The sequence below is a fragment of the Colletotrichum fructicola genome (assembly GCF_000319635.2).
Source record: "Colletotrichum fructicola Nara gc5 chromosome Unknown KSG_Nara_v1_contig03, whole genome shotgun sequence".
NCBI classification, from domain to species: Eukaryota; Fungi; Ascomycota; class Sordariomycetes; order Glomerellales; family Glomerellaceae; genus Colletotrichum; species Colletotrichum fructicola.
Genome location: NW_027094053.1, coordinates 5078620 through 5096396, shown reverse-complemented (window position 1 = coordinate 5096396; position 17777 = coordinate 5078620). Strand labels below are relative to the sequence as shown.

The window sequence follows — 17777 nt, the reverse complement described above, 5'->3', positions numbered from 1 at the left end:
GACACGAACTCGCAAGCACAGCACCCAGCGTAGCTCTCGATGCTGCGCTCTGAGGACCTAGTTCGGGGCGAGAGGCCGATCGCCCCTGACTCGAAGGGTACTGTCCCACATAGGAGGCCATCATGAACGACCGGGTTGACACGAGAACATCGGCGTCCGGCAACTTTGGCGAGCCCGCCTGCAAGCTGCTCCACGATGACAGACGGGGTACAATCAAGCATAGAAGCTATACGAGCGAGAACTTGATACCCATGTCGATGAAAGATCCAGAGAAGGGGGTCGGCCATCAAAGGCCCATGCGTGATGTTGCTCTGTCGCTACCGAGCAGGAGTAGACGAGGGCAAGACTGCTTGCCATATCCGCCGACCACCTGCCACCCCTGACCGATATGGATGACCTGCATGCGAATTGCATAGGCGCTGGTCTTTCCGTACACTAGCTCGTGGCCTGTGAGCGAGCGGCCCCATATCTCGACCCATCTTGGATGTGTGAAGTTCAGGCGGCTAAGGGGTGCAAGACGACGGTGGGTGTAGGGAATAGGAAAAGATGGGGAAGGAAACAAGACGACGTTGATGATCTCCAGCCCGAGCCACATGCTTAGTCGATTTCAGACGAGACGACGTGCTGGCTATCTTAGTCAGTCTACCCCATGCCATCAAACGATCGAACACGGCTGACGCGTAACTGTAGTGCTTCTGACAGCCAGCAGCAACTATCGAAACGTGCTTCTGTGTGGCTGCATTAGTCCCGCGGGTAGCAAGGCCAAACCCCGTGCGCTCCTTCGTTTCTTCTGCGATGGATACCTCCGAGTAGAGGACGGACGGGTAAACGAAACATAGGATGATTTTGACGTCTCCTAAGACCGGGCCTCCCTTGCCAAGACTGGAGTTCAGTCCGGGAGTAACGAGGGAGTAACAGGAGGACTTTGAGCCCGCCTAGATCCAGACTAGGAAATGGGCAATGACTAAGGAAATTGTGTTAAGAACCAGTCAGCAATATCAGAGCCTCATCGCGCAGAGACAGAGAGTCGGCGAAGAGAGAGAGTCCACTGTTCGGCACCCTCGCTGCCCAATTGCAAAGAGCCGAATGCCAAGCATGACGGGGAACGCCTATTGGCGGGTACGGTGGTGCTAAGGAAACATCAACGGTGATAAGAATTGAAGCTAATCAATAATTGAAGGCGGGCAGGCAGAAAAGGATTGGGAAAGGCTCAAAAGGGTGGTGAAGATGGCCAAATCCGTGGCGTTCCTCCGCTGACATGCCCGGCCGAAAAGACGCGGCTTGCCAAGGGTATCCCTCCATGCCGGCGGTGCGGCGCTGGGCCCCGGCCCCTTTCGGCCGCGGTCAACGTCATCCAATGCAACGGCGCCAAAGGGAAAACCGTTCGATATGGGGCGGGCGCGTCAAAACGGGCATGGGATGTAATGGATTTGGGGACTCTTCACTCTTGGCTCTTGGGAGATGGGGCCGGGGGGCAGAGAGTATATGGAGAAGGGTCGAAGGGCACAAGCCACTAGGTTGCAGTGGCGTTGGGCACTGACAAAGGAGAAAAAAAATCTGTCCGATGTTGTCCACTAACTCTGTTGAGCCGCTGACTCGGAGGAACGCAACGTCGACGGTCCAACGGTGGTGGGATTTGTTTGATGTTTGCATCCGCGTCTGTTCCCCGCGTGTAGCTCGGTCGTCCCAGACCACATTTTCTGTCCAAGAAGCCCACTGATGGACGATAGTCGATGCTACGGTTGCGCTGCAGGTAGTCCCACGTGTTGAAAACGGCCAGCGTTTGTCTGCCCCTTTCATGGAGTTGTTTCGACTTTGGTCGTCATCACTATCCAGAGTGCTCGTTCAGTAGAAGAGCGACATCCCGCCGGGTCTCACGTCGTCTTGGCACTGAGGCAGGCAGGGGAAGAAGAAACGAAGAAACGGACATGGGATGAGAGTGGGAAAGGAAAACGTGGTCCGCCGAAAGCCGAATCTCCCGCAGGATCTCGATAGCAAAAGTCGATACGGATAGCGACAGGACAGGGAGACAGATGGGGGGCATTTGCGAGCGGTTGGCGTGCGCCGACGACCGAGGAAATGCTATTTCGTGATGCGTCAGTATGCATCAGGGCAGCGATAATGCGAGAGCGAGAAAGGCTCTACTGCCCAAGAGGGTAAGGGGCGGTTCAATAGACTTCAATTTCGTGATCATTTGCGAGTATGCTTGATTGGAAGAAGCTCCCGTGATTCCCCATGGCGGGCTCGGGCGGTCATTCGCGGGAAGGAGAATGGAAATCGGGGATCGAGGTCGTTGAGCAGCCGCCATTGGACGATGGAGGGATGGATTGCGTACGTAGTCCCCGGCTCCCTGCGAGTTGAATGTGGGGGTGAAAAGGTAATCCCGATGATGGGAGCAGGGGTTCCCGAAGGTGCGTCGACCATGTGCCTGCCTGCGTGCCTGTGTTTCTGCGTGTTTGCTGCACATCTGCCTGCCTGTCAGCCATCTATTTGCCTAGTACGTAGGGTAGGGTACCTGTTGCTATTGTTGGCGCCGTTCTTGACGGTACGTACGGAGAAGCATGGGCGCCTGAGACTGACATGACAGGACAGGAGGATTGGCGGAGGATGGCGGTTGTCCATGTCCGTGGGTTGTCCGTTTTTGCAGGTTCCGGCTGGCTTCAGCAGCGAAGCCGGCGGCGGGAGACTTGGCAACCTAACATCGTCATGCACCTGAAGCAGCGAGATACTGCAGGTAAGATGCAGCGCCTCAAAAGCGGTCCCCGTGAAGGATCAATGCCAATGGGATATCGACAGGAGCTGCGCGGACGAGGGGCCAACGGGATTGCCAGGGGCCAAGGGGCACGAGAGGAGAACGAGATGCACGAGGCTAGCGCTGGGCGGTTGTGGTTGTGGTTGGGATGGCACAGGGCAGGCAGCGTCGATGGACTGGAATCACTGGATCATCTGGATGGGATGCATGTGAGCTTCCATTGCTTGCGTGTAGGCGTGTCTCAGTCGAGGGTTGGTGTTGGCAGTGTTGGTGCTGGTCTGGGCATTGGCAGGCTGCAGGCCAGGGCCCGTCGGTATTGGCGTCGACGTTGACGATGTGAGGCTGTGTGTGAGGTGGATGTGGATGGGCAGAAATCTCGTCAATGGGAATCCATCAGCAGTGCATCCATGGTAGCGGCAGCAGGAAGGAGGAGGTTGCTGGGACCTGCGTGCCTGCCTCAACCCCTGGCCGGCCGCGCAAGCCTCATCTCTGGACGCGGTCCCGCTTTTAGCAGCCCCAACTGGGTACGTATCGAGGTGGCCCGCCACACGGGCTCTCGCCTGGCCAGTGCGCACTCTGCTCGCACAAATGCCGGATGCCGCCTTGCATGCGCTAAGCCCCAATTGCCTTAGCGTCAGCGGTCAGGGCCCTGAGCCTCCATCTCGACGGTCGACGACCCCGACCAGCGTGCAACCTCCTCCAGACATCATCCCCGAAACCCTCACCTCTGGGCGCCCTGGACGACCATCAGTGTATCACCAAAGCGACCAAATCACCCCCAAACACCAGCAAGGGCGACGACGACGATGTTTCTGCCCGTGGTATCGCCGCCGTCCTCTGCAATATACACACAACAAGGGGGGCTTTGGCTTCCTTACTTCAATCAGTCCTGACTAAGGCGCAGCTAAGGGTCCGACAGTCTTATGCCGAACAACTCGCCGCCTCTCGCCGACTTCTTTCACCGAGCCATCTCCACCAGCTCCTATCCACGATTACCCAAAGTGGTAGTAAAGTCTTGGCATCGCCAAACTCGTCCTCCCACGGCATTGCCGCAAATGCCTCACGCCCAAATTATCGCTGTCATAGACTTGCTGCTACAGGCAAGCACCTGCGCCTCTTCCCGCCCATCCGCGTCCGCACCCGCCCCTCCCCATTGACTCTGTGTCATTAACCTTCTTTCATTCCGTCCTTAGCATGAACCTCAATAACTTAACACTCAATATGGACGGGCACCGTTCGTTGGCTGTGTCCTTGATCGGTTGCTCCCGAATGAACTGTTCGTCGGCACATTCGGGAGCACTGTCGGCAGCCTGCGCTGCGCACTGGAAGAAGAAAGCAAAATACCGAAGCCGTATGCTTAATTCCCAGATGCTAGGTTTCCGGGACGAACTCCTGCTGTCAAAGCTTCCATGGATATTGATTGCGATCCACCATCTTGGGAGAACTGCTGCTGCCGCCGCTGCTACTGTTGCCAGCCGGCGAGAAAGACTCAAGAAAAACTCCTACCCTATGCCTATACTACGTGATGGAGGTCTATACCTACCTCAGGCGAGATAACATTGGCCCAGGTAGTTCGGTGAACCTCCTGACCGCCGTTCTCCTGAGCACTGCATTTCCCTTTCTCCCAATATTCTCGTCTGAATCCATTTGAGCTTTCTACCTGCAGCCGTCCATCCGAGCAACTTCCCCGAGTCAAGACGGTCATCGCCACCCGGAGCAATCCAACGGGCGTCCTGTGAAGCAGGTATAGGGGATGGTGGAGGAGGGGTGTGAACACGCGTATTGGGGAAACATCGTGAACACGAGGAGCCTCTAGTATCGCAACCTCCAGATTCAACATCACTCGGCGCCATGCCGTAGCGAACCCTAGCTTCATCTTTCAGGTGGGCGAGAATCACAGACAGGCCGCCTTAGCCGGCGTCTACGAAGCGCTCATTACAGCTTCACCGTGAAGATATCGCAAACCCTCTGCTTCGGGAACAACACCCGAGAAATACGGCGCCTCGGAAAAGCCCCTCTCTTCCTCTCTCTCTCGCGTGCGCTCTCACTCACTTACAAACCATCACAACTCAGCTTGCCTCACCTATCTACAGGCCGTCCCAGCCGCCTGCGCAGCCACCCACCGACGGACCTCCACGTCACCAGAAATTTAACTCGCAGCCGCTTAAGCGCAACGAAGATAGAATTGTCTTGGCTTTGCGGGACAGGCAAGAATTTAGAGAAAAAGGGTGTGGTCAAAAACCTGGCACATCGAACTAGTCGCCCACGCCAATTAACCTTAGAGCGCGGGAAATCAGGGCCGGCGGCGCTAAAGCTAGGGACGCTCAGCCTTTGTCCGACCGGGACCCATGTCGGTGCGTGGGCACACACAACGGCGGCGCGGGGGTGGTGGTGGTGGTCGGTGTCGGACAAGGGCCGGCCCCGGGGACTCGGCCGCTGCATTTCGCATCGTTCCAATCGGTGATGGTTGCGCAAGAACCACAAAACCCACGCAGACTCGACGCCGTGGAAGTCTCTATCGCGCAGCAATGAACCGAGGCCCTGGTTAAAGACGTGACCAAAAAGATATCACGCGCATTTTTACCCTCCCTCCATGCATGCTTCCCAATCTTCTGCGAAGGACCTCGCGTGCGTCGGTGGGCATTCGCCTGGGGGTACAGCTGCCGCCACGTAAGCCCGCCGGGGTCGAGGTGCGAGAACGTGGAAGGAAAGCCGACGGGCAGCCAGCAACGAAGATAACGACCACACATCCACTCTCGGATTGCAGCTGAAGAAAGTAATCCCAGGCATCACATCGCATCGTCAAACCTGTTGTCGTGCATGCAGCAAATTAGTGCTTAAACACCAACCCCCGGCCTGCCAGGAAACTCAATACAGGCTTCGCTTCGCGTGACCGGCTGCATGTGTCAGGATGGTCGGCGCGGTGATCCGACGCTGGGCCGCTCACGATGAGAAATCCAGATGTCGAGGTCGTCACCATTTCAATAATATTGGCAAAGTGTTGAGTAACAAAACACACAAACAACATCGGCGCAGCAAAACCACCGCGCCGACGCTCTCCCGAGCGGAAAAAACCCAACTCCGACTTCGCCGATGCACCGCGACGGCGAAAAGGCGCGATAGCATCACCGATAGCATTGGCATTACAAAACATGAATTCAGCTCGCGACTCCACGATCCTACATCGTATTGTCGCGAGTGAATCCCCCCTCAAGTAGACACACGGCTGAAGCCGACGATAGTGTAGTTCATCAAGGTCCGTCCCGCTGGACGACAAGCCCCATCCCCAGTCTAGAACATCTTCTCGAACTGCACACGCCCCCCATCAAAGATGGAAACCAAAAAAGCGACTCGTCAATTTACTGCAGAACACCCATGTAAACGTTCACATCTGCTGAAAATACGTGCAGCGCGCTAGTTCAGGTCGATGCTGCTAACCCCCTCACAGGCGTCGTGCCTGAAAATCCTCACCGATCATTGCCCGTCTCGGCCTCGGGGAGGTGAGTCTTCGCCGGCGCCACGAGGCAGGCTCGGGGTTTGGTGCTGCGGGTCGCTCGGGGTCAGGAGGACACAGCATACAATCTTTGAGTTTGCGGGAGCATCCGGATGGAACGCGCCGGATTAAGCATGAATCAGTGGACGTGGATGGCTTAGACCAAAATTTGACCTGGACATCGGTCTATGTCACGGTGGTGGTGTTGATGAGTGAACTTGTGAAAAGTGAAAAGTGAGGTCCTCGCCTGTGCGCGCGCGTAGAGAGTCTGGATTCACCCGCGGCAGCTGCGGTTCGGGACGGTGCTGTCCGCTGCATGACGCGGCAGGCTAGACCAAGACCACGATAACAGACCTGTGTGCGTGTGTTCCACTGCAGGCGCTAGGAGCTGAATTATTGCCTGCGAGAAAGAGTCATGTTGAAGAATGGCCGAGGACGTCGCAGCGATACGAGGTGTAGACCGTGACATCCGGATCCCGCTTCGACGTCGTCGTACGTGTAACCTCCGGTCATGGGTTTGAATATCACAGTGAGGATAATGCAAGTGTAGTGGGAAAAGGGGCAAGAGAGTTCAATGTTCGATACTCGTCAGACATGTATTGATTCCTAAACACATTAATCATGAAGCGATTAAATCATTAGAAATGATTCATAATCCAGAACCAGGAAATCATCAACGTCTCCAAATCAAACCCAACGCCTCTAAACCAGTCCATCAAACCCGCGCAGTGTTGTCGTTCCGTGAAAAAAAACATCGATCCAGTCCGCGTACAAATCGTAGTCGTAACATCATTACACACACACATCATCAGTTGAACAGTTTCTTGAACATGCCCTTGATGCCACCAGACTTCTCCTTCTCCCGCTCCCTCTCCTTCTCAACATCTCTCGTCTTCTTCCTGCCCTCCTCGCGAGCTCTGCGGCGAGAGTCGTCCGGACTGGCATGGGAGTGATGAGAAGAATGCTTCGAGCGGGGCTTCTCCTCTGCCACTCGCCTGGCCTCCTCGGCGACCTGGTCACGCACTTTCTGGAGCTTAGCCCTGCCGCTGCCGTCTTCGGAATGGCGGCGGTGACGGTGCCTGGAACGCGTGGTGTCTGTCCGATTAGGAATGTCGCGAGTAGCCGCTGCGTCTTGGTGCCCTGCGTCGTCATCCATTGGCATGTCGTCCTTGGCAAGGGGGGGATCCTGAGGGGGGGCTGCTGCCGATGAAGCCGTACCTTCTCGGTTTCTGACGCTGAAGAATCGTCTTGGCCCTGTCCTGTCCGACGAGGGTTCTCGCACATCTTTGCGTTCTCGCTTGCTGGAAGTGCGCTCCGGGATAACGCGCTCGGGGCGGTTGTGCTCCGAGGTACTGTGACGACGAGAAGAACGGCGGTGGCTGCGCTCCATGGGTTCCTGTGACCTGTCGAGGATCTCTGGCTCCTTTCCCTTGGTGCTGCGACGGCGCTCTCTCTCCTTCTCCTCTTGCTCCCTCTCCAGCTCACGCTCGCGCTGCCGTTCCCTCTCCCTTCTTCGTTCTCTGTCTCTCTCTCTATCTCTTCGCTCTTGCTCCCTCTCCCGCTCGAGCTCGGCCTCGCGCTCGCGAGCACGTTCCTTGTCTCTTGCAAGTCTTCGCTCTTCCTTTCTTCTATCATGAGCTGCTTGCTCCTCAGGAGTGCGCTCAGAACGTCTCTCGCTTCTCTCCGTATGCTCACTGCGACCTTCGCTTCGCTCGCTGTGTCGGCGGCGGCGGGTGGTGGTCTGTGTCTGTGGGCTTTCCGAGAAGCCGCTGTCTTGTCGCTTGGGCGTTCTCGGGGGCGTGCTTGGAGCCGTGTCGCGAGATCGGTAAGATGATCGGTCGCTGTCGGTGCGGTGACGGCGGTGAGAAGATTGGTGGGAGTGAGACGAATGACGACGACTGCTGTCGCGGCCTTCTTCCTCAGCCCGGCGACTGGAGTATGAAGATGGATGGTGGGAAGAGTGGGAAGAACGGCGGTGTCGGCGGTGCTTGTCGCGCTCCTCTTTTCTTTCTATAAACTGGTTAGCACCAAACTCATTGACTGTATCCGCTCCCTTAGTGGTAGTACTCCTGCGTCTGGAAAGAAGGCTTGGTAGGACCCGCGAGAAAAATGCTCGAGCCTTCTTTGGCTTCATCTTCAACTGTTGGTCCAAGCTGGGCATAGCCTTGATGAGCTGTGTGCTGTCCTGGGAGGAGGGACTGTTCGGAGGGCTGAGAGTCTGGGCCGTAGCATAGATAATCACAGCCGCTGCAACAAGTTCTTCGGCACGAGCAACCGAGAGCTTGCGTTGCCGCCTGAGTGCCTTTGCCCTCGCCCTGGAGGCTGGTGATGAAGGATCGCAAAGATCAGGCAGGATCACAGCTGGAGTCGAGGGCCTGAAGCCGAAGACAGAGCTGCTGTCTGTTTGCGTGCCTTGATCTGAAAGACCTTCCTTCTCTACCGGGCTGAAGTTGGCATCCACGTCGACGTCTTCTGGCTTGGATCCCGTAAGAGAAGCGGACCCTGACATTGGGATGTTGCCATCAAGAGTCTGTGTGAGCTTGTCTGAAGAACCGCGTCGTGAAATGGTTTCTTCGGAGTCCTTGCCAAGTTGATCTATGGCCACCAGGCCTGCGACGCCGGCAACACCAACGGCTGCAACTCCTGTGATGGCAGCATCTGTATCGTCGGCGTCTGGAGCGTCCTTTGTCGATTCTTCTGGTGTATCTTCGACAGGATTGGCTTCTTCTGGGGAACTTTCTTCTTCGACAGGTGCCTGATCCTCTTGCGGTTCAACGGGCTCAGGCTCTTGTACCTCGACTGCTTCTGGTTCTTGTTCGACTTGTTCGGCCTCTTGCTCAGGTTCTGGCTCGGGCTCAGCGGGCTCAGCAGGCTCAGGCTCTTGTGACTCGGCTTGCTCAGGTTCTTGCGGCTCGACTTCTTCGGCTGCTTGTTCGACGTTCTCGGGCTCTTGTGGCTGGGCTTGCTCAGGTTCTGGCTCGGGTTCTTGCGGTTCAGTCTCAACAGGCTCAGCGGGCTCGGCAGGCTCAGGCTCTTGTGGCTCAACAGGCTCGGGCTCTTGTGGCTCAGCTTGTTCAGGTTCTTGTTCGACGTTCTCGGGCTCTTGTTCGACCTGTTCAGGCTCTTGCGGCTCGGCTTGCTCGTGCGCGGGTTCGGGCTCGGTCTGTTCGACAGGGGCGGCGTCCTCATCTTCAGGTGGGCTTGGCTCTGGCCCAGGCTCTTCAGCGGTCGTCGTCAAGTCCTCTTGCGGTGAAACCTCTTCTTCGGCTGGCGGCGCGCCATCGCTCTCTTGTGCTTGCGCCTCGGGGGCATCCGGGTCGGCGGCCTCTCCAGCTGGGACTTCGGTCTCCTCTCCAGTGGGCTCCGGTGCGGCATGGTCTTCCTCGGTGTGCGGGGCATCTTCCGGGACATCCTCGGCGGCGCCCTCGGGATTCTCTCCATCCGGTCCTTCCCGTGCATCTCCATCGGGGGAATCGGGGGAAGGAGGGGTATTCTCACCTGGTTTCTCTTCACTAGGAATCGGCGGCACCGAGTCCTTGCTCTCCTCAACATCCAAACCTCGTGTCTTCTCTCCTTCTGGCGCAGTCTTGTCAGCCACAACAGCCGCAGCAGTCGCTCCAGCAGCGGCAACCGCAATTCCTGCGGCAATCTCGGCTGCATGACTATCCTCTGTCGCGGGTTCCGCTTCAGGCTCAGCTGGTGCAGATTCCTCAGCTGGAGCAGGGTCAGCAGGAGCTTCTTCAGCAGCCGGTTCCTCAGTAACAGGAGCTTCCTCAGGAACAGGAATTTGTTCAGCAGCAGGTTCCTCAGCCGGAGCAGGTTCCTCAGCCGGAGCAGGTTCCTCAGCCGGAGCAGGTTCCTCAGCCGGAGCAGGTTCCTCAGCCGGAGCAGGTTCCTCAGCCGGAGCAGGTTCCTCAGCCGGAGCAGGTTCCTCAGCCGGAGCAGGTTCCTCAGCCGGAGCAGGTTCCTCAGCCGGAGCAGGTTCAGCGGCGGCTTCTAGTTCAGCGGCGGCTTCTAGTTCAGCGGCGGCTTCTGGTTCAGCGGCGGCTTCTTCAGCAGCAGGCTCAGCGGGAGCCTCTTCAACAGCTGGTTCCTCAGCAACAGGCTCTTCAGCAGCGGGAGCTTCTTCTGGGGCCGGCGCTTCCTCAGCAGCAGGAGCTTCAGCGGCCGGGGCCTCCTCCGCGGCAGGGATATCGTCCGCAGCAGGAGCCTCTTCGGCAATGGGGGCTTCTTCCGCGACGGGGGCTTCTTCAGCAGCCGGGACTTCATCATCAGCCGCTTTCTCGGCAACGGGAGCTCCTTCTGGGGCCGGCGCTTCTTCAGGGGCAGGAGCCTCCTCAGTAGCGGGAGCCTCCTCAGTAGCGGGTGCCTCCACAGCAGCGGGAGCTTCCTCAGCGGCGGGAGCCTCTTCCGCGAGTGGGGCTTCTTCAACAGTTGGAGGGTCAGCAGGAGGTTCTTCGCTCGCAGCCGGCTCGGCAGGTGCCTCCTCAGATGCGACTAGTTCAGCTTGGGGTGCTTCCGCCTCAGGCTCAGCAGCTGCAGGCTCTTCAGCCGCAGGAGGATCAGCTGGCGACTCCTCAGCTTCAGGCTCAGCAGCAGGTGTCTCATCAGCGGCAACTGGTTCTGCGGATGGCTCCTCAGTGGCGGCTGGCTCCTCAGTGGCGGCTGGCTCAGCGGCGGGTTCATCGGGCGCCGCAGACTCAACAGCTGGTTCCTCTGTAACTGTTTCTGCTGGAGTTTCTTCTGCGGCTGCTGGCTCAGCAGCTGGCGCTTCTTCAACTGCAGCAACAGAAGCAGGCTCGGCAGCAGCATCTTCTGTAACCGGTTCAGCCAGAGTTTCTTCCGCTGCAGCGTTCTCCTCTGGAGCTGGTTCAGCTGGAGTTCCTTCAGCTGCAGCAGGCTCGGCGGCAGGCTCAGCAGCAGTTTCGTCGGTGACTTGCTGAGCAGGGGCATCCTCAGACGCGACAGGCTCCGCAGCAGGCTCAGCAGAAGGTTCTTCTGCGACTTGCTCAGCTTGGGGTTCTTCGGCAGGAGCTGGCTCCGCGGGCTTTTCCTCAGCCGCGACAGGCTCAGCGGCCGGCTCCTCTGCAACTGGCTCGGCCGCAGGAGGCTCTTCGGCTGCAGGAGACTCAGCAGCAGGTTCAGCAGCTGGCTCAGAAGCAGGTTCCTCCACAGCGGGTTCGGCTGGAGCTTCGTCGGCAACGACCGGCTCAGCGGGGGCTTCGGCCGCGACAGGTTCCGCAGGAGCTTCCTCGCCCTCAGGGGGGCTTACTACAGCCTCACTCGGCTCGGCAGGATCGGCGGCGGGCTGTGCGGCAGGCTCGCTGGCCTCAACTGGTTGTTCTTGGGGTTCAGGCGCAGCTTGCTCTGCCTCAGCAGCCTCGACGGGCTCCGGGGCAGGTTGTCCAGCTTCAGCTGTATCAGCTGTCTCAGCCGCCTCAGCTGCGGGCTGCTCAGGTTCGACGGTCTCAGCAGACTCGGGCGCAGTTTCACTGGCCTCGCCGGCTTCGGCCGCCGGTTCCCCGGGTCCGCTAGCTTCAACGGGCTGTTCCGGTTCGCTGGCTTCAACAGGCTCAGCTGCAGGATCACTCTCGGATTCCTTTGCCTCGTCGGTTTTTGGTGCCTCAGCTGTGTCTGCAGAAGAGTCTGGCTGGGTGTCTTGCTCTTGGACAACCGCTTCTTCGACCTCATCACCAACGGGGCTTTCCTGAGTTTCAGGAGCGGCCTCGCTTTCAGCAGAGACTTCCTTGGGTTCTTCGGCGGAAGCTTCTGGTTGTTCGTCTGAAGGAGCAGGGACGGGAGCGTCTTCGCTCTCGTTTTGAGTCTCTTCTGCTGGAGCGACGGCTTTTTCAGGCTGAGCGTCTTCCTCTGGGGCAGCTTCAACAACAGGCTTGTCTTCCGCGGTCTCCCCTGCTGCGGGTGGATCGATTGCAGCGGGGTTTTCCTCTTCGACATTTCTTGGTTGGGCTGCGTCGCCATCGGCGGGGCTGTCATTGCCTTGTTCCTCACCCGCAGGGGTTTCTTCAGTCTCGGGAGCAGGTGCATCGGGCTGAGCGACCTCTTCGGCCGTGTCGGTGACTGGCACTGCATCTTCTTGCTTGTTTTCGGCAGTTGCAGGCTGGTCCTCAACGCTTTCCTCAGCGGGCTGGGTGTCGGCAGGGCTCTCTTGAGCCTGCTCAGCACTGGCAGCTTCTTCTGCAGGAGGTGCTGTTGTGGGTGCTTCCTCTGCAGCTGGGGCCTCGCCGCCGTCAACAGCCGCAGCCTCCGCGGCGGGGCTCTCGTCAACGACAGGAGACTCTTCAGTAGTGGCTGACTCAGCAGTGGCAGGTTCATCAGTGACCGGTTCAGCAGCTGGCTCATCGGTGGGCTTTGGAGCTTCGTCACCCTCGTCCTTGGTCTCTTCCGCCGGCGTATCGACGACTTCTGGAGCAGGGTCGGAAGCCTCGGGCTGTGGAGCGGCCTCGGTCTCGGTCGCTTCAGCCTTGCTTTCTTCCGGCGTCGAGTCTGCTTCGGCGGTGGCCTCAGCCACTTCATCTTGGCTGTCCGGCGCGGGCGAGGCCTCAGCGGTCTCCGCTTCGGTGCTCTCGGGGGCGGGCTCCGGCACGGCGGCAGGGGCTTCCTCGCTACTTTGCTCGACGGCGGGCTCTGGAACGTCGTCCTCCTGAGTAGTGGGTTCGGGCTTGGCTGTTTCCTCGGTTTTGGCATCATCCGGAGTCTGAGTTTCGGCCGGTTCGGCAGGCTCTGCGGGCGCATCGGCCGCGGTCTCGGCTTCCGGAGCCGGTTCCGGTTCGGCCGCAGGGTCCGCGTCCGCAACCGGAGTGGGCTCCACTGGTGCGTCGGCGGGAACATCAACAGGGGTCTCCTCCGTGGCAGCTTCCTCGGTTTCCGTGACTGGCTCTGTTACTGTCTTAGCATCTTTGGTCTCTGTGTTGAGATTTGCTTCCGAAAAGGTGAAGTCTTTGCCGTCGCTAATCAGTTCGTACTGGTCCATACCTTCAGTTGACACGGGTGCGTCTTGTGCTGCTTCCTCGTCAGGGGACGTTGAGACCGGATCCTCTTCGGGCTTGGCCTCGGGGGCAGCGTCGGCAGCTTTGTCCTCGGTTTCCTCTTCGGGAGAGGCTTCCTCAGTTGATGGCTGATCAGGAGTCTCAATTGGGGCTGCGTCTTCAGGCTGGATCTCGGCGGCCGGTACTTCTTCAGGGGTGATGCTGGCATCCTCGGCGGTCTTATCGGTGGGCTCCTCGACGGGCTCCTTGGCGGGCCCCTCGGCGGCCGCCTCGACTGTCTCAGCCGGTGCTTCTTCCGGCGCTTCTGCCAGCGCCTCTGCTGGAGCCTCAACTGGTGCTTCAGCCGGTGTCTCGACTGGTGCGTCGACTGGTGCGTCGACTGGTGCGTCGACTGGTGCGTCGACTGGCTCTTCGACAGGCTCCTTGGTAGACTCCTCGGCTGGAGCGGGCTCTTCAGCGGCCGGGTCAGCTGATTCGACCTGCGTCTCAGCCGTGTCTGCGGCTGGCTTTCCATCCGAACCATCCTCCGGAGCGGCGTCAGTTGGAACCTCGGTAGGTTGCTCGGAGGAAGTTTCAGCCGGCTCCTCAGCGGCAGCCGCGACTGGCTCCTCGCTTGCAACCTCAGTTGGCTGTTCGCCGGAAGGTTCCGCAGGCTGTTCGCTAGGAGATTCAACGACGGATTCCTCTTGAGGAGCATCGCTAGGCTTTTCCGCTGGCTCCTCGGCTACTGGCTCGGTGGCAGTCTCAGCCGGTGCCGCTTCGTCACTGGAAGGTTCGGGTGGCTGCTCGCTAGCAGCCTCAGCTGGTTCTTCGCTGACAGCCTCGACTGGCACGGCCGCATCATCAGGTGTAGTCTCGCTGATGGGTTCCGCCGGAGGTGTGTCGCTGGGCGGGTCCTTGGCTTCTGCTTCCGCAGTTGCGGGTGTGGTGTCAGGATCTGGTTGAGCAGCGGTCTCGTCTGCGGCATCTGCCTTGTCTTCCTCCGCAGGCGCGGCGACTTCCTCGCCTTGCTGGTCTGGAGAAGCCGACTCTTCAGGCTGGGCGGAGGCCTCATCTTCAGGAGCGGCGGACGCTTCGGGTTCCGCAACCTCTGCCGCCGCGGCTTCTGGCTTCTCTTCGTCCTCAGTGGCGACGGTCTCTTCGGTCGCGACAGTCTCTTCAGGCGTATCTCCTCCCTCTGCGGGATCGCTGGACGTTGTATCAGCAGCCGCTGATTCTTCGGCAGCCTCAGCAACGGGTGGTTCGATTTCTTCGCTCTTCGCTTCTTCGGAGGCAGGAGCATCCTCGGCAGGCTTGTCGCTTGCTTCCTCCGGTTTGCTGGGCGCATCGTCGGCAGCCGGTACATCATCGGTGGTGTCAACGGCCGGGGCATCTTGAGTTCCCGTTTGCTCAGTAGCAGCAGCTTCATCAGCAGCCTCAGCCGGCGCAGCCTCCTCAACCGGCGCAGCATCTTCGACCGGCGCAGCATTTTCGACCGGCGCAGCCTCCTCAACCGGCGCAGCATCTTCGACCGGAGGAGCATCTTCGACCGGCGCAGCATCTTCGACCGGAAGAGCATCTTCGACCGGAAGAGCATCTTCGACCGGAGGAGCAGGATCAGCTGGCGCAGAGTCTTCAGGTGGAGGAGCAGCCTCAGCCGCCGCATCACCCTCGGCCTTGTCACCTGATTCTTCCTCGGGAACGCTGGCAGTGGCATCCGCAGCTGGGAGATCCTCAGAGACTTCAGCGGCGGGCGGTTCCGTCGGCGGTGTACTTTCATCTGGAGCATCAGGCGTAGCCTCCGGTGTGGGATCTGCTGGTGACTCGTCGACGTTTTCGGCCTTCACCTCAGGCACAGCAGCTTCAGCGCTGTCTGCAGGGGCTTCTTCCGCAGCCTTGGCCTCGTCTTCTGGAGCGGCGGCTTCAGGACTGTCTGCGGGAGCAGCATCTGCAGCCTCGACCTTCTCGTCAGCGACGGGAACGTCTGTCGCATCTGGCGCGTCCGCGGGAGCATCAGGGGTAGCGGAAAGAGCCGCCTCCTCAGCTTCCTGTTTCTCCTCCTCCACAAGAGCGTCTACAGGATCTGAAGGTGCTGCCTTTTCCTCCTCCAACGTCTCGTCGGCCGCAGGTGCTTCTGAGGCTTCTGGAGCATCTGCAGGAGCAGCTTCTTCACCCTGCTTCTCATCGTCGGCGGGTGCTTCAGGCGTGCTCTCAACCTTCTCCTCTTCCACGGGAGCGTCCGGTGCATCTGCGGGAGCATCTGGTGCATCTGCAGGGGCTTCGGGAGCGTCCGTGGGAGCTGCATCCTCATCATTCTGCTTGACATCGTCGACAGGAGCATCCGTGTTGCTCTCTACCTTCTCGTCGCTAGCAGGCGCGTCTGAAGGCTCTGTAGGAGCATCTGGAGTGTCTGCGGGAGCTTCTTCTTCTGCATTCTCAACAGCAGTGGAGACATCTGCAGGGGCTTCCGCTTCAGCCGCAGCCTCCTCCTGCTCAGGAGCAGGAGCAGGCGTGTCTGAGGGTTCCGCATCGTCGTCGTCCTGCTTCTCCTCGCTGGCGGGCGCATCCGGTGCATCTGAAGATGCCGCATCTGTCGCAACAACGGCCGCTACTCCAGCGGTCGCAATCGCGGCTGCGGCTGCAGCTGCTGGGATGGCGCTCGAGTCACCCTTGTCGGCGTCGTCCTTGGACTCCCCAAGACTACGGTCGGCAGCAGGGACCTCTGGCTCGTCCATCTTGGGCGGCTTGGCGTCTTCCGCGGAAACGGACTTGGGACTCTCAACCGGCTCCGGTTCAGCCTCCTTGGCGCCCTTCTTCTTCTTTTTGTCCTTCTTCTTGTCTTTCTTGCTCTTCTTGGAGGATTCCTTTGGTGTTTCTTTGGGTACCTCCTTGGCGGACTCTTTGGACTTTTTGGAAGGTGGCGAGGGCGGCGGCTCTGCAACGACTTCGGGCTCGGGCTCAGGCTCAGGTGTAGGCTCCGGTTCTTGCTCTGGCTCCTCCGGGATTGTTGGCTCGCGCTGAGCTTCCGGTTCCTCTTCGGGTTCAGGTGTCGGCTCCGGTTCTACAGGCGGTGGAGGGGGAGGAGGCGGTGCAGCTTCCTCCTTCTGGCCCTTCTTCTTCTTCTTCTTCTTTGTCTTGGTTATTGGCGCCCACTCTTCATCGGCGAAGACGGTTTCTTGTGGTGTCTCTGGTGCGGCGTACTCTGGGGGTGTTGGTGCTTCGTCGTAGATGGCCGGGGCTGGTGGTGCTGCGGCGGCCTTCTTGTCCTTTTTGCTCTTCTTCTTCTTCTTGCTACTTGATGAAGCTTGTGGTTGCGCGGGGTACACCTGACCGTTGGCGAATACGTCGTCGTCTTTGGAAATTAATAAGGTCAGAATTGAACAATGCGATATCAATTAAAGCATGCGCGGTACGTAGCTTTCTTACCATTCCGTAGCTCGTCATCCGAGGCTTGAAAGTAGTTGACCTTGGAGAAGTCCTGTGTCTGGACTTGGCCCCAGCCAACGTTTGCCCGGTACGGGCAGTAGTCGACCGGATCTTCATTCGAATTCATGCTGTCCGGGACTGGTGATTATGGGTGCCCTTGCCTAATCTGATACACAGTCAATGCAGATCCGGGGGTGATGGTCTGATGTTGTCTGTGGCGTACCTGGATGATTGGATCTTTTTGGTGAGAGTGAGATTGGGTGTTGTCTTTGCTCACGTTGGGTTCTCGATTGTCTTGTTGCAGTGTGTGGTGCCCAAACCAGAATCGAGAGGAATCGAGTCTCTTGGGCGGGTATCGCGAAACTCAAAAGGAAGTACAGCTTTGTATCTCGTCGCCTATGAGACGAATGTAGCAGTGTAAACAGACAACAGATGGATTGATGATAGTTGGTGACCAGGAAGTGGCAGGTTTGTTGTCTCGGCTTGACAATGGATAGGGTAGGGGGAAATAAGGACCATGAATGACGAGATGCGAACTGTCCAAGGCACACCCAGGAGCGCACAACTGGGCCAAGACGTGGTAGGAAAAGTAGGTTCTCGACAAGCAGGGGGGAGCTTTCCTAGCAGTGCCAAACATCGCAAGCATCACTGGCTGGAGACAGGGTACAGGGCGCGGGAGTAAGGGGTCCCTGACGCAGGCGTACCCCACGTCGTCCCCACGAATGGGGACAGATTCGGGCAATCTCTGAGTCCGAGTGATCAACTGTCGTGCTCCAGAGCCATTGGCTCAAGTGAGGCGGGAGGAGACTGGCGCCACGTCGCAATTGGGTTGGTTTGGACTGGGGTTTGAGGCTTTTGGGAATTCGGGGGGCTTGACAGTTGGAGGGATAGATGATGTGATGAGAGACAGGAGAGACATGAGGGAGGTGAACATCGGACGGACCATGAGCCGAGGTGAAGGAGGGATAATAGCTGCCCAACGACGATGCAATTGGGATGAAGCGGCCAACCGGCATAGCGAGGCGGCTCGACGATGGCGGGCATGAATGCCGCTGATTTCTTCCGGGATATGTACTTTAAATTATGTGGTCTTAACCCCTTTTGTCGTGAATTGTCTTCT

The 17777-nt window shown here is 58.8% G+C and overlaps 2 protein-coding genes across 2 annotated transcripts; both read right to left on the bottom strand.

The window, feature by feature from the left end:
• Positions 1-2190: 2190 nt before the first annotated feature.
• Positions 2191-2622, bottom strand: CGGC5_v006218 (uncharacterized protein; the record flags this gene model as incomplete). The annotated part of the gene is made up of 2 exons (XM_066151667.1): positions 2191-2467; positions 2516-2622. The coding sequence occupies 2 exons, from the start codon at positions 2620-2622 to the stop codon at positions 2191-2193; spliced, it is 384 nt and encodes a 127-aa protein (XP_066009006.1).
• Positions 2623-7053: 4431 nt separating this feature from the next.
• On the bottom strand, positions 7054-16784 carry ACAN (Aggrecan core protein; the record flags this gene model as incomplete). The annotated part of the gene is made up of 5 exons (XM_066151666.1): positions 7054-7385; positions 7464-8255; positions 8313-13142; positions 13239-16583; positions 16658-16784. 5 exons carry the CDS (start codon positions 16782-16784, stop codon positions 7054-7056), a joined length of 9426 nt encoding a protein of 3141 aa, XP_066009197.1.
• Positions 16785-17777: the final 993 nt, after the last annotated feature.